This window comes from Salvelinus alpinus, chromosome 8 (assembly GCF_045679555.1).
Source record: "Salvelinus alpinus chromosome 8, SLU_Salpinus.1, whole genome shotgun sequence".
NCBI lineage: Eukaryota > Metazoa > Chordata > Actinopteri > Salmoniformes > Salmonidae > Salvelinus > Salvelinus alpinus.
In genome coordinates this window covers 27,019,919-27,033,850 of record NC_092093.1, presented here as the reverse complement: position 1 = coordinate 27,033,850, position 13,932 = coordinate 27,019,919, and the positions used below count along the sequence as shown (strand labels likewise).

General features: G+C 43.4%; 1 protein-coding gene across 2 annotated transcripts in view; it reads right to left on the bottom strand.

Annotated features, from left to right (window-relative positions):
• LOC139582817 (potassium channel subfamily K member 2-like) overlaps nt 1-13,932 on the bottom strand; it is a 52,756-nt gene that overhangs the window by 26,648 nt on the left and 12,176 nt on the right. For both annotated transcript variants that reach the window (XM_071413177.1, XM_071413176.1), the window contains exon 4: nt 3,878-4,038. In XM_071413177.1, the coding sequence (XP_071269278.1) occupies nt 3,878-4,038 (161 nt within the window). The remainder of the gene's footprint in view (nt 1-3,877; nt 4,039-13,932) is intronic.

Here is a 13,932-nt window from a genome sequence, read left to right as displayed (position 1 = left end):
GGAATCGAACCAGGGACTGTAGTGACGCGTCTTGCACTGAGATGCAGTGGAACACTGTGGGCTTACATCAGTAGGCTACATCGCAACACAAACATCACAATCGCCGGACAAAGTTTCATTCAAACCCATAGAAACACAGGTGTAACAGGGGTATGATAGTCTGTAGCACTAGTAAACCTTCTTAATACACTGAAGTGTACACTCCATGATAGAGTCCTTGGCCTTGTCCTTCCCTAGACAGTGGGTTACACAAGAATGAGAACAGGGACCCTGGGACTGAAACTTAAAGAAGGGTCATCCTCAGATCAGCTCATCAGTGATGTGTTCCACTGTGTTTTACAGTGCACAGCAGCTAGAGGCCAGAGAGAGAGAGAGGTCAGAGTCAGGACTGAATCCAGCCTCGGACCCTGACAATAAATATTGATATGGAGGGAATAATGATGATGAATGGACCATAGCCGCTTGCCAAGCATAATATATATTTCACAGCTCATTGCCATTTTTAAAACCCCCTAGAGTCGATTGACGTGCCCACGCGTCACACGTGATATAATTCTAAAACATTGAATAGCTCCTGTGTTTTTAATGAGACTTACTGTTTCTCAGGGGGCAGCTGGTAGTTTAGCGGTTAAGAGCGTTGGGCCAGTAACTGGAAGATCGCTGGTTTGAATCCTAAGCCAACTAGGTGAAAAATCTGGGCACTTAACCCTAGTCGCTCTGGATAAGATCTTATGTCAAGTGTAAAAAATGGCTTGCAGTGGCTGTAGCTCAATCCCCTCTTTCTGCCTATTCCAACATTGGCTTGTGAAACAGGATCCGGACAAAGGAATTGTCTGTAAAACTCAAACCGTTTAAGCTAGCAACTCATAATTCCCCACCTTCGAAGAGGAGACTCTCACAAATTCCCACAAGCTTTAGTACGTGGGCGTCCACGTAATAATTTCAAAGATGTCTTCTCACAAAAGTGACTGTCCAGACCGAGCTACAAACGAATAAGTCACCAACATCGACAGGTAACATTAGAACTCCCTTGTTTGCCATTCAACACACACAAGCATTAGGGGAGTTGTTAGAAGGTGACCAAGTACCACACTGTAAAAACGACACAAAAGTGAATAGAAAAAAGTGCCAAATCGTAAAACTTAAATTAAGAGCCTGGGCGTTAATTTGCTTGAATCACTGAACACCACAGGCGCATATTAGTGACAGGCTTCTATTTGAGCCAGGCATCTATTTCCTTAATGCAAACAGCTTTTGCAGTGTGTGTCATGTTTCTTTAGTCTTAGTATGCCTCTATTTAGGAGAAGAAAAAAAACGTAATTATTATAATTATTCTCCACTTTGACTGTGCATTTTCGGTAGTTTATAATTTTGCCACTAGAGGGCGATCAGACAATATCTGGAGGTCTTTACTCCCGAAGTTGTGGACTATTTTTGTGCTTATCAGTTAGCTGTAAGCAGCCAATGGCGAGCAGTTTTTTTACTGAATTATTTAATGTAACAAATCAAACATTAAACTTCGTAAACAATTCATGGTAACCTCGTTAACAATTCATTTAGACTCAGAGTTTATGTGATGAAATGTGTGCCATTGCCCTATTTGCGGCTATTTGAGACTGTGTTCAATTGAAGTTTTACGGTAACCAAAGTGACTTAATATGGGTCTAAAAAAAATTCTTATATCTCCTAGATATAGGACAGACACTTCAAAACCTTCTTCCTCGTGATTTCTTTTTTGACTGTCTGTTTTGCCATTTATGAATGTGTTATTCAATGGGTTTCTATGGACTATAGCAGTAAAGGCCAAATTCAATAATCTATCAAATAATAAATAAATACATGTTTTTATACCTACAGGGGTCCTAAAATTCAAATCAAATAGCTAAATGACCCATGATTAGCTTAGTAGTTATCGCGAACCAAGGGCTTAGACTCACAGTGGCTCTCCTGCTGGATGCTGTACTACCGTACTACTCTGTTGCTCCCTATGGGCAACACTAGCAGAGAAACACATCAATCAAAGCTCATCTTATAGAGCCTTCAATTAAAGAATTAAAGAGAGCAGTCTATTAGATGGCTACTGTAACTAATAAACAAAGAAGCTATAGGCCCAGCCCGGGGAAAATATAGATTTTAATTTCTGCCTAGCAAGGTAGCAACAAATGAAAAACACTACTATGCAGTCAATGTAATAGTTCCAACAAGGACAGAGAAATCATCAAACAGCTATTGTGGCTGTCTCAGTGAGTTCTGTGTTGGCTGGTGCCTGACTACGACGTGTTTGATAGCCCAGGTTTACATGCCCCTCCTTGTGGCTGGTTTTGGATTGGTGCGGTTCACTGTACCTCGTTGTGAGTCGTTGTAGGTGGGCAGGGAGGGGAAGATGAATGACTCACTATAAAACTGTGCTCTTGTTCCGTTTATAGAGTATGTGTCTTCCTGGCTGAGAAATGGTCCTCTCTAATCACACTGTGTGTGTGTGCAGTTAACAGTAAGAGCAGAGTACCTTGGTGATAGGTCTCCTCCAGTGAGGGAAAGACTCTCCTTACTGTCATTAATAAAGGCTGTACATGTTTGCTACAGCAACACATCCAAGCTCTTCTTTTGACTTGTAGTATTGCTGTTAATATTCAGTCCAGAGGGAGAGATACTATATGTATGGTAAAAAAAATCCATATCCTCATGTGAGCTTGGTAACCACTCAAATAGTCTGTATTGTAAACGTGGTCTCCAGAAGCCATTGTCATGGCAACCTAAATAATGCATTTTTCTTTTATCAGCTCAAGAACACGCAGCTCAGTGATGGACAGCGATGGTCAAACTACTTCTGCATTGAAAATCTCCTTATGCATTGGAAATTAACTGGGGGGGTGTAGAAGCTGGTTAGGTAAAAACAAATACTCAACCACTAGTGTGTGTGTGTGGACAAAGAACTCTCATTTTCATGTCATCCAACAAAAATGGATGACTTGCTAAAACGGCATTGGCACTTGGATTGGAACCGGTGCTATGGTCAGATGACATGTTAATATAACACTTTGGCCATGCACACCAGTGGTGAGTTTGGCGTCGAAATAAGGATGCATAAGAAGAAAATAACCCTATACCTACTGTAAAATAGGGTGGTGGATCTTTGATGTTATGGGGCTATTTTGCTTCCACTGGTCCTAAGGCCCTTGTTAAGGTCAACAGCATCATAAACTTTATCCAGTACCAGGACAATTTTTTACAAAAACCTGGTTGCCTCTGCCAATCAACATTTTGCAATGACCATCTCAGTCTCTGGACTTGAACCCCATTGAAAATCTGTGGTTTGAATAGAAGAGGGCAGTCCATAAGAGCAGAAAAAGGACATCAAGGGTCTGGAACGAAGGATTCAAAGATTCTGTATGGAGGAATGGTCAAGATCCCTCCCAATGTGTTCTCCAATCTCATAAAACATTTTAGAAAAAGGCTCAGTGCTGTTATCCTCGCAAGGTGAGGTATTGAAAGGTATTGAAAACAGGGTGCCAATAATTTTTACATCTGCTTTTTGAGAGAAAAAATACCACAAAATCTCTTTCTCTGAGCAATTGCATTAGTATAAAATAATGTAATATTCAAAAAACATTAAGCATACAATATAGCTCAGAATCTGTATTACTTGTTTTACACAATATGTTTTGCTCATCTTTATCAAGGATGCCAATCATTTTGGACCTGACTGTATGCATGTCCATTATTATGGGTTGTCTGCACACAACATATCTTGCAACTGTCACTTTGTTTGGTAAGCTGAGAGATGAGCATAGGGGAATGTAACCACCCACAAATTCATAGACGGAGCTATGGATGCCAGGACTGAGACACAAACAGATATGAAACATTTAAAACTCACCCCAACTATCTTCTCCACTCTGTTGATGCCTTTCCCAAAGATGGTTCCAAGCTGGTCTCCAACACCAGCCAACAGGAAGCCAAAGAGGGGGATTCCCAGGAGGGCATAGATGATACAGAAGATACGTCCCCCCTCCGTGTGGGGAGCGATGTTCCCAAAGCCTAGAGAGAGGAGCGATCATACACCCACACCCACACACAAACACACAGGAAGAGGTTAACTAGACCAGGGGTTCTTAAATTCGGTCCTGCCCCCCCCCCCCCCCCCCACACGTTTTAGTTTTTTGCCCTCACACTACAAAGCTGATTAAAATAATCAAAGCTTGATGATGAGTTGGTTGTTTGAATCAGCTGTGTAGTGTGTAGGGGCCAGGACAGAGTTTGGGAAACCCTGAATTAGACAATGGATTCTCAGCTTCATGCAGTCCTGGGCACCGGCAGCAGGTTTTTATATTCCAGCCAATTATTCTCATTACCAAGACTGAACCAAACGGACAAATTGTTTCTAAAGTATATGAAGTATTCCAAGAAACAATTTAAATGAACTATTCAGATCTTGCCGTGTGACCTACTGAGGATTGAATTGAGTGTATTTCAGTTAATTGGTTTCCCTTAACCAAGAGGAGCTACTAATTAATATATTCTATATTTGCTGCTCAGCTGGGGTGAAATTCAGCACACACAGTGATTCTATAGGATAGGCGTGAAGAAAAACGGATTAAAATACACACTGAGTGTACAAAACGCTCTGTGACCAGGTGAAGACTGATCAAGTGAATCCAGCTGAAAGCTATGATCCCTTATTGATGTCACTTGTTAAATCCCCTTCAATCAGTGTAGATATGAGGAGACCGGTTAAATAATTATTTTAAGCCTTGAGACAATTGAGACGGATTGTGTATGTGTGCCATTCAGAGGGTGAATGTGCCAGGCGCATCGGTTGGAGTGTGTCAAGAACTGCAACGATGCTGGGTTTTTCACGCTCAACAGTTTCCTGTGTGTATCAAGAATGGTCCACAACCCAAAGGACAACCAGCCAACTTGACACAACTGTGGGAAGCATTGGAGTCAACATGGGCCCGCTTCCCTGTGGAATGCTTCGAAATCTTGTAGAGTCCATGCCCTGACAAATTGAGGCTGTTCTGAGGGCAAAAGTGGGTGCAACTCAATAATAGGAAGGTGTTCCTAATGTTTTGTACACTCAGTGTAAATCTGTCAGTTAAGATTCCATTAAAATACCACTTTTAGGGGGACGTCAGGTGATGACGAAACGACAGTCCTGTCTGACCCTTCAATTTTCGGATCAGGAAAATATCTTGAAAGAATCATGAATACCTCATAATCCCAGCATGATTTTTGAGTGCTCCAGTGCCTTGACTTAAAAACATCCATGTTTTGACAAAAACTCATTCAAGCAATTGCAACAGGAACTGTGTGATTTAGGATGTGAAGACAAAGCAGATCATGATCATGTCAACTGAAAGCTGGCATTAACCAGTCTGAGAGAATGAGTAGACTTTTACACTAACTGGCTGAGAGGGGTAGAGAGAGCCTAATCACAAGGATCAGCAAGCCAGTGCCACATCTATAATTCACATACACCCTCCTCTCATTTCTCCTCCAGGAGCTCACACTGCAGACCTGTGCTCAGTGCATTACACACATACACGCCTTTTTTCTCCCCAATTTCATGGTATCCAATTGGTAGTTACAGTCTTGTCTCACCGCTGCAACTCCCGTATGGACTCAGGAGAGTCGAAGGTCGAGAGCCATGCGTCCTCCGAAACACAATCCAACCCAACCAAGCTGCACTGCTTCTTGACACAATGCCCACTTAACCAGGAAGCTGGAAGCCGCACCATTGTGTCAGAGGAAACACTGTACACCTGGCAACATGTCAGCGTGCACTGAGCCCAGCCCACCACAGGTGTCGCTGGTGCACGGTGGGACAAGGACATCCCTGCCAGCCAAACCCTCCCCTAACCCGGACGACGCTGGGCCAATTGTGCACCGCCCCATGGGTCTCCCGGTTGCGGCCGGATGCAACACATCCTGGACTCTAATCCAGGATCTCTAGTGGCACAGGTAGCACTGTGATGCAGTGTCTTAGACTGCTGCGCCACTCGGAAGGCCCTACAGGCACACACTTACTTAACCAATTAGGCTGCACTACTGTATTCAGTGTGGTGAATGATCCCCATTGAAAATCCACCTTCTCATTGCAGTAAGAAATGCATATATCAGGCAAACCCCATTATGATTCCCATTCAAAAAACCCTTAGCACTAAACAAATTGAACGCTCATTCACAAATCCCTTCATGTACTACAACAGCGCCATTCAAAATCCCATTGGTCTGAAACAGCTTATAGTAATTACAAAAATCTGAACGACACATTAACACTATCATTCAAAGCACTGAATCACTCTCCTCATTAAATACTGTATGTACAGTCAGTGGATGTAACAAAATCTAAATCCAATTGCCATTGGAATTTCAATAGATAGTAAAGGAACTACTGTATATTTGGACAATATATATATTTTTTTATTACACCACTTTACATTAAAATGAGTAGATTTCCTAAAAGCCAAACCCCCTTTAGGCTACATCCAACTGAGCCAATTCCATCAGCCAATTCCACCTGTTTAGACTGTAGTCTCCTGAGCCAGGACAGGACAGGAAGTGCCTGCAGGGCAGAGTCTAATGGCTCTGTGGCTTCACTTCCTGACAGACAGTCACATGCCACACACACACCAATCACGCCTCATTAATTGCTGCACTCAAACAATCAGAACTCAACAGGACACAACATTAGTCATTACACCACATGCATGTGGTGAGGAGGATAGATATTGATCTCGCTTTTTAACTTCATGTCTTAAATTTGTCTTTAAAAAAATGCATTATTTATTTATTTATTTGAGACAGATGCCAATCAGCACTGTCTGGCATGTTGAATGAAATAACCAATAGACGTGTTGTATCATTGCACTTGCTGACACTTCCTGTTCTCAGCATCAGCAAAATCTCTGGTTAAGATTTCCTCTGTCTGATTGAATCTAACGAGACACACACAGAGAGAGACACAGAGACACAGAGAGAGAGAGAGAGAGAGAGAGAGAGAGAGAGAGAGAGAGAGAGAGAGAGAGAGAGAGAGAGAGAGAGAGAGAGAGAGAGAGAGAGAGAGAGAGAGAGAGAGAGAGAGAGAGAGAGAGAGAGAGAGAGAGAGAGAGAGAGAGAGAGAGAGAGAGAGAGAGAGAGAGAGAGAGAGAGAGAGAGAGAGAGAGAGAGAGAGAGAGAGAGAGAGAGAGAGAGAAGCCCATTTCCAGGGTCAGTAGCTATTGTCATTACCCAGGAGGCAGGGCTCCTTTCATGGGATGAAAGAGAGGACTACATGGGCAGAGAGTGGAGGAAAGTGGAGGAGAGGAGGAAATCAGGAGAGTTTCTGAAGGAGAAAACCCTTTTAGCACCGGAGATGGCGAGGAAATTGTGAAACATTACTATAGGCTGTCAGTCACTGACTTCTGTACAACTGAAGAGTAACCCTCTGCTCTCTGTATCAACGACATTTGATGGGAGAGTAGTGTAGAGTGTAAAGCTATAATCCTTACCCACTGGGCACACACTGGTTGAATCAATGTTGTTTCCACGTCATTTCAATTAAATTATGTTTAATTGAGAGAGAGAAAATGAGAGCGGTAGAAAGCAATAGACATGTCTGACAAGCTAAAGCTGGAATATTAGAGCATAGCTTACTGTGGGTTTTTAAATGAGGCTTCAGATTTTTAACACTGAATAAAGTACATCACCAATTAGAATGTGTTCAGGCCTTAAAGAGGCAGTGTGTGCACTGTGTGTGAGAACTGTGATGACACCTGACAAGACCTCCACCTCCATTATCCACACATACTCCACATCAAGTACAGTGTGTCATCACACATACAGATGTAGCATCTTCATTTGAGCCAGTTTGCTACAGCTGGAAAATAATCCTGCAGCAACAGGAATTGTGAATTATTATGTGGATTATAATAACATTCACATTTTTACAGGGATTGATACATTTTTCATAAGGAAAAATCAAGTCTGAAATTTCAAAGTGGGAATTAAAAACTTCAGAAGCTTTTTTAAACCTCAATTACACTACACATTTGAAATGTCCAGCATTGCAGGAGAGTTCTCCTGAGTTCTTCTTCAACAGGTTGATAGAATTAAGATCCTACATCTGTACTGTAATAGGTTATCATTCATCAAGTCATGCAATAGCAACGTGCTAACGTTAATGTTTGGACTTGCATAATTAACAAGAAAATACAGTGTATGCAATAACACACATAGCAACCTGTCGTAGCCCCTAGCCCCTCTCAGTGGGACCAGTGGGACTGAAAATGGACAATAAAAGCTTAAGGACGTCACTGCTCTAGAAATTAATGCACTTTGAGATGCAGGATCTAAAACGTTATTAAGGTGAGCCGCTTCATTAGCCTTTACAGTGGGAACAGGCTCGTTAGGCTTTATTGAGACACATTTTAACCCCTATGGTTGGCGTGACAACAGATATACCATGGCCTAGTTACTGTAACTGTATACTGAGTTCAGCAAACTTGGTTCAAGATTCATGATGTTTGTGGGCACCATGTAGATACCAAAAGTTCCATTATTTATGTATCCATTATTTATCTTAAAGTGGATAATTCACCCTCTCGTCTCTGGTGTACAGTACTTGGGGGTACAAGATCTGGGGGAGAAGCAGCGTTAGATACAACACCAGAACAGAACACTGTAATGAACTATTAACCCTTCAACGTTAACTACCTCTCTCATTTACCAGCTCTGTGCCTAAGGATGGGATAAATCCTCTGAGAGGTGTTTGATTTTCACACCATGGAGATGCAGCCTTCACAGGAGAGACAGGCTATAGGAGGAGGACTAAATGAGGGTTCCCAGGAGAAAAGCCCATTGTGATGAATTGCATTATTTGCCTCTGCCCCACTGACAGATATAGATGGCAAAGACAGAGAAAGAGAGAGAAAACAATACAATCCAGAGTTGTTTCAATTCACTTCCTGGATAGATTGAAATCCAGACGAAGCCAGAGAGCGCCTGATAACCAATTAGACCTCTTCTACCCCCACATCTCCCAAACTAATCATTATAAGGTAAATTAATCAGAGAGGATTCTGTTCAACCACCTCTAATTGATTCAAAGAAGCAACTGCAGCAGAGAGAAAGAGAAAGAGATAGAAGAAGGTTAGTTATAAACATGATTTAACCAAACGGCTTTAATTGTTATAGTGGAAATGAACTGTGAGCCATTTCGTTGTTGGAGAAAGTCTGCCAGTCTAGTCTTTTGTTTCTGGGCAGTGGGATGAAAAAGATAATGGGAGAAAATGAATCACCCAATTGTGTGTTATATTCTTTCTACTGTACCTCTCCTCTATTCAATGAACTAAGCAATGGCTGCATATATGCAAAAGCAGCAGTTGGCAGGGAAGATTGTCTAAATGGCTAGACAAAGTGTGACCATTTTATACAAACTAATTGTTAAAGCATTAAAGTGGAGTTATGTCTGTCAAGTTCACAGGAAGTTCCCCTAGTTAAAGCATATGTAACATTACCTGTGGATAACCCCTTGAAAACAAAGGCAGTCAAAACAACATCAAAGCAGTTCACAAACATTTGTATAGAAAAACAGAGAAAAAAGCCTTTCATGATGTTGTTTAGTCAGACAGAGATCCAAAATCAAACAGCTTGAAAGAACAAAACTGTCCTGCAGATAAAAAAACATTCAAACTAGAGCAGTTTTAGTTGGAAATCTAGAAGTCTTATGTCAGTGAACACCATTGCCTGGTTCCAACAAACAGCAATCTCAAACATGCATACACAAGACTTGTGCTGCAGTGAAGGGAGAAATAGAACTCGTTCTCACATCCCAGATGACTATCATCAAATGTCAGAAAAGCACGAATGGAGGGTACTATAGATCTGACTCTCTCCCACCATTCCCCTTAGTGGGTACACAAACAGCACATTGAAGGTGAATGTTTATGTTGATTTAAAGACGCAAAGTCAAGTGCCTAGGAAAAGGTTTGGAACCGAGCCCAGCAGACACACGTTCCAGACAAGCTATCAGACTAGCGGCGGCTCCGTGTGTCTGTGTGTGTGTGTGTGTCACACTTTTTTCCCTTCTGCAGCTAAGCTCTTACAGCTGGAACTGACAAGTAAAGTGACGGGAAGAGGGATGCCAAAGCTGTGAAGAGATATAAACATTCAGACTCATACCCACCTTTGCGATTTATGACAATCCCTTAGTATGTATGGTGTTGATTAGAAATTACACTCAGTTAGTACTACGCACTTCAGTGAACCCCCATTATTCATGAATCCACACTAGAATACTCGCGCATCAAAAATTCTTGACCATTCCTACTCTCCCTTCCGGGATGGCTACAAGGCCCTCCCCCGCCCTTCGGGCAAATCAGATCACGCCTCCATTCTACCTTTCACTTCCTATAGGCCTGTTCAACACTGGTCTGACCAATCGGAATCCATGCTTCAAGATTGTTTTGATCACGGGATATGTTCCGGGTTGCCTCTGAGAATAATATATACACTGACACGGTGACTGAGTTCATCAGGAAGTGTATAGAGAATGTTGTTCCCACCGTGTCGATTAAAACCTATCCGAACCACAAACCATGGATAGATGGCAGCATACGCGCAAAACTGAAAGTGCGAACCATTGCATTTAAACACGGCAAGGTGACTGAGAATATGGTTCAGTACAAACAGTCCAGTTACGCCCTCCATAAGGCAATCAAACAGGCAAAACGTCAGAACAGAGACAAAGTGGAGTTGCAATTCTACGGCTCACACACAAGACGTATGTGGCAGGGACTCCAGACAATCACGTGTTATAAAGGGAAAATCAGACACGTCGCGGACACTGACGTCTTTCTACCAGACAAACTAAACACCTTCTTCATCCACTTCGAGAAAAACACAGTGCCGCCGACGTGGGCGACTGCCACTTCCAAGGACTGTGAGCTCTTGTTCTCTGTGGCCGAAGTGAGTAAGAAATTTAAGCGTGTTAACCTTTGCAAGGCTGCCGGCCCAGATGGCATCCCTAGCCGTGTCCTCTGAGCATGCGCAGACCAGCTGGCTGGAGTCTTTACAGACATATTCAATCTCTCCCTATCCCAGTCTGCTGTCCCCACTTGCCTCAACATGTCCACAATTGTTCATGTACCCAAGAAAGTGAAGGTAACTAAACTAAATGAATATCGCCCGTGGCACTCACTTCTGTCATGAAGTGCTTTGAGAGGCTAGTTAAGGATCATATCCACTGCAATTTGCTTACCGCCCCAATAGATCCACGGATGACGCAATCGCCATCGCACTGCACACTGCTCTATCCCATCTGGAAAAGAGGAATACCTATGTAAGAATGCTGTTCATTGTCTACAGCTCAGCCTTCAACACCATAATACCCTCCAAGCTCATCATTAAGCTTGAGGCCCTGGGTCTGAACCCTGCCCTGTGCAACTGGGTCCTGGACTTCTTGACGGGCCGCCCCCCAGGTGGTGAAGGTAGGCAACAACACACAGGGGCCCCACAAAGGTGCATGCTTAGCCCCTCCTGTGCTCCCTGTTCACCCATGACTGCATGGCCCCGCATATCCCCAACTCAATCATCAAGTTTCCAGATGACATAACAATGGTAGACCGCAGTGGAGAAGGCAAAAAGCTTCAAGTTCCTCAGCTTACACATCTCTAACAATCTGAAATGGTCGACCCATACAGACAGTGTGATGAAGAAGGTGCAACAGCGCCTCTTCAACCCCAGGAGACTGAAGATATTTGACTTTTACAGATGCACCATTGTGGGCATCCTGTAGAGCTGTATCACCCCCCTCAACCGCAGGGCTCTCCAGAGGCCTGCCCAATGCATCACCGGGGGCACACTGCCTGCCCTCCTTGACATTTACAGCACTCGGTGTCACAGGAAGGCCAAAACGTTCAAAGGACCTCAGCCACCCAAGCCACGGCCTGTTCACCCCACTACCATCCAGAAGGCGAGGTCAGTACCAGTGCATCAAAGCTTCCATTCAGCCACAAGAGCATTTGTGAGGTCGGGCACTGATGTTGGGCGATTAGGCCTGGCTCGCAGTCGGCGTTTCAATTCATCCCAACGGTGTTCAATGAGGTTGAGGTCAGGGCTCTGTGCAGACCAGTCAAGTTCTTCCACACCGATCTCGACAAACCATTTCTCTATGGACATTGCTTTGTGCACAGGGGCATTGTCATGCTGAAACAGGAAAGGGCCTTTCCCAAACTGTTGCCACAAAATTTGAAGCACAGAAATGTCTAGAATGTCATTGTATGCTGTAGCGTTAAGATTTCCCTTCACTGGAACTAAGGGGCCTAGCCCAAACCATGAAAAACAGCCCCGGACCATTATCCCTCCTCATAGTGACAAATTTTACAGTTGGCACTATGCATTCGGTCAGGTAGCATTCTCCTGGCATTCGCCAAACCTAGATTAGTCCGTCGGACTGCCAGATGGTGAAACGTGATTCATCACTCCAAAGAACGCGTTTCCACTGCTCCAGAGTCAAATGGCGGCAAGCTTTCCACTACAGCCCACGTTTGGCATTGCGCATGGTAATCTTAGGCTTGTGTGCGGCTGCTTGGCCATGGAAACCCATTTCATGAAGCTCCAGACGAACAGTTATTGTGCTAACGTTGCTTCCAGAGGCAGTTTGGAATTCGGTAGTGAGTGTTGCTACCGAGGACAGACAATTTTTACGCGCTACAGCACTTGGTGGTCCCGTTCTATGAGCTTGTGTGGCCTACCACTTCGCGGCTGAGCCGTTGTTGCTCCTAGACGTTTCCACTTCAAAATAACAGCACTTGACCGGGGCAGCTCTAGCATGGCAGAAATTTTATGAACTGACTTGTTGGAAAGGTGGCATCCTATGACGGTGCCACGTTCAAAGTCACTGAGCCCCTCAGTAAGGCCATTCTACTGCCAATGTTTGTCTATGGAGATTCCATGTCTGTGTGCTCAATTTTATACACCTGTCAGCAACGGGTGTGGCTGAAATAGCCGAATCCACTAATTTGAAGGGGTGTCCACATACTTTTGTATATATACAGTGCCTTGCGAAAGAATTCACCCCCTTGGCGTTTTTCCTATATTGTTGCATTACAACTTGTAATTTAAATCGATTTTTATTTGGATTTCATGTAATGGACATACACATGTGAAACTATTTTTAATGAAAAGTGGTGCGTGCATATGTATTCACCCCCTTTGCTATGAAGCCCCTAAATAAGATCTGGTGCAACCAATTACCTTCAGAAGTCACATAATTAGTTAAATAAAGTTCACCTGTGTGCAATCTAAGTGTCATATGATCTGTCACATGATCTCAGTATATATACACCTGTTCTGAAAGTCTGCAACAACACTAAGCAAGGGGCACCACCAAGCAAGCGGTACTATGATAACCAAGGAGCTCTCCAAACAGGTCAGGGACAAAGTTGTGGAGAAGTAAAGATCAGGGTTGGGTTATAAAAAAAATATCAGAAATTTTGAACATCCATTAAATCCATTATTAAAAAATGGAAAGAATATGGCACCACAACAAACCTGCCAGGAGAGGGCCGCCCACCAAAACTCACGGACCAGGCAAGGAGGAGATTAATCAGAGAGGTAACAAAGAGACAGAAGATAACAGAGAGAGATTGGAGTATCTTTCCATAGGACCACTTTAAGCTGTACACTCCACAGAGCTGGGCTTTATGGAAGAGTGTCCAGAAAAAAGCCATTGCTTAAAGAAAATAATAAGCAAACACGTTTGGTGTTCGCCAAAGGGCATGTGGGAGACTCCCCAAACATATGGAAGAAGGTACACTGGTCAGATGAGAGTAAAATTGAGCTTTTTGGCCATCAAGGAAAACGCTATGTCTGGCGCAAACCTAACACCTCTCATCACCCCGAGAAACCATCCCCACAGTGAAGCATGGTGTTGGCAGCGTCATGCTGTGG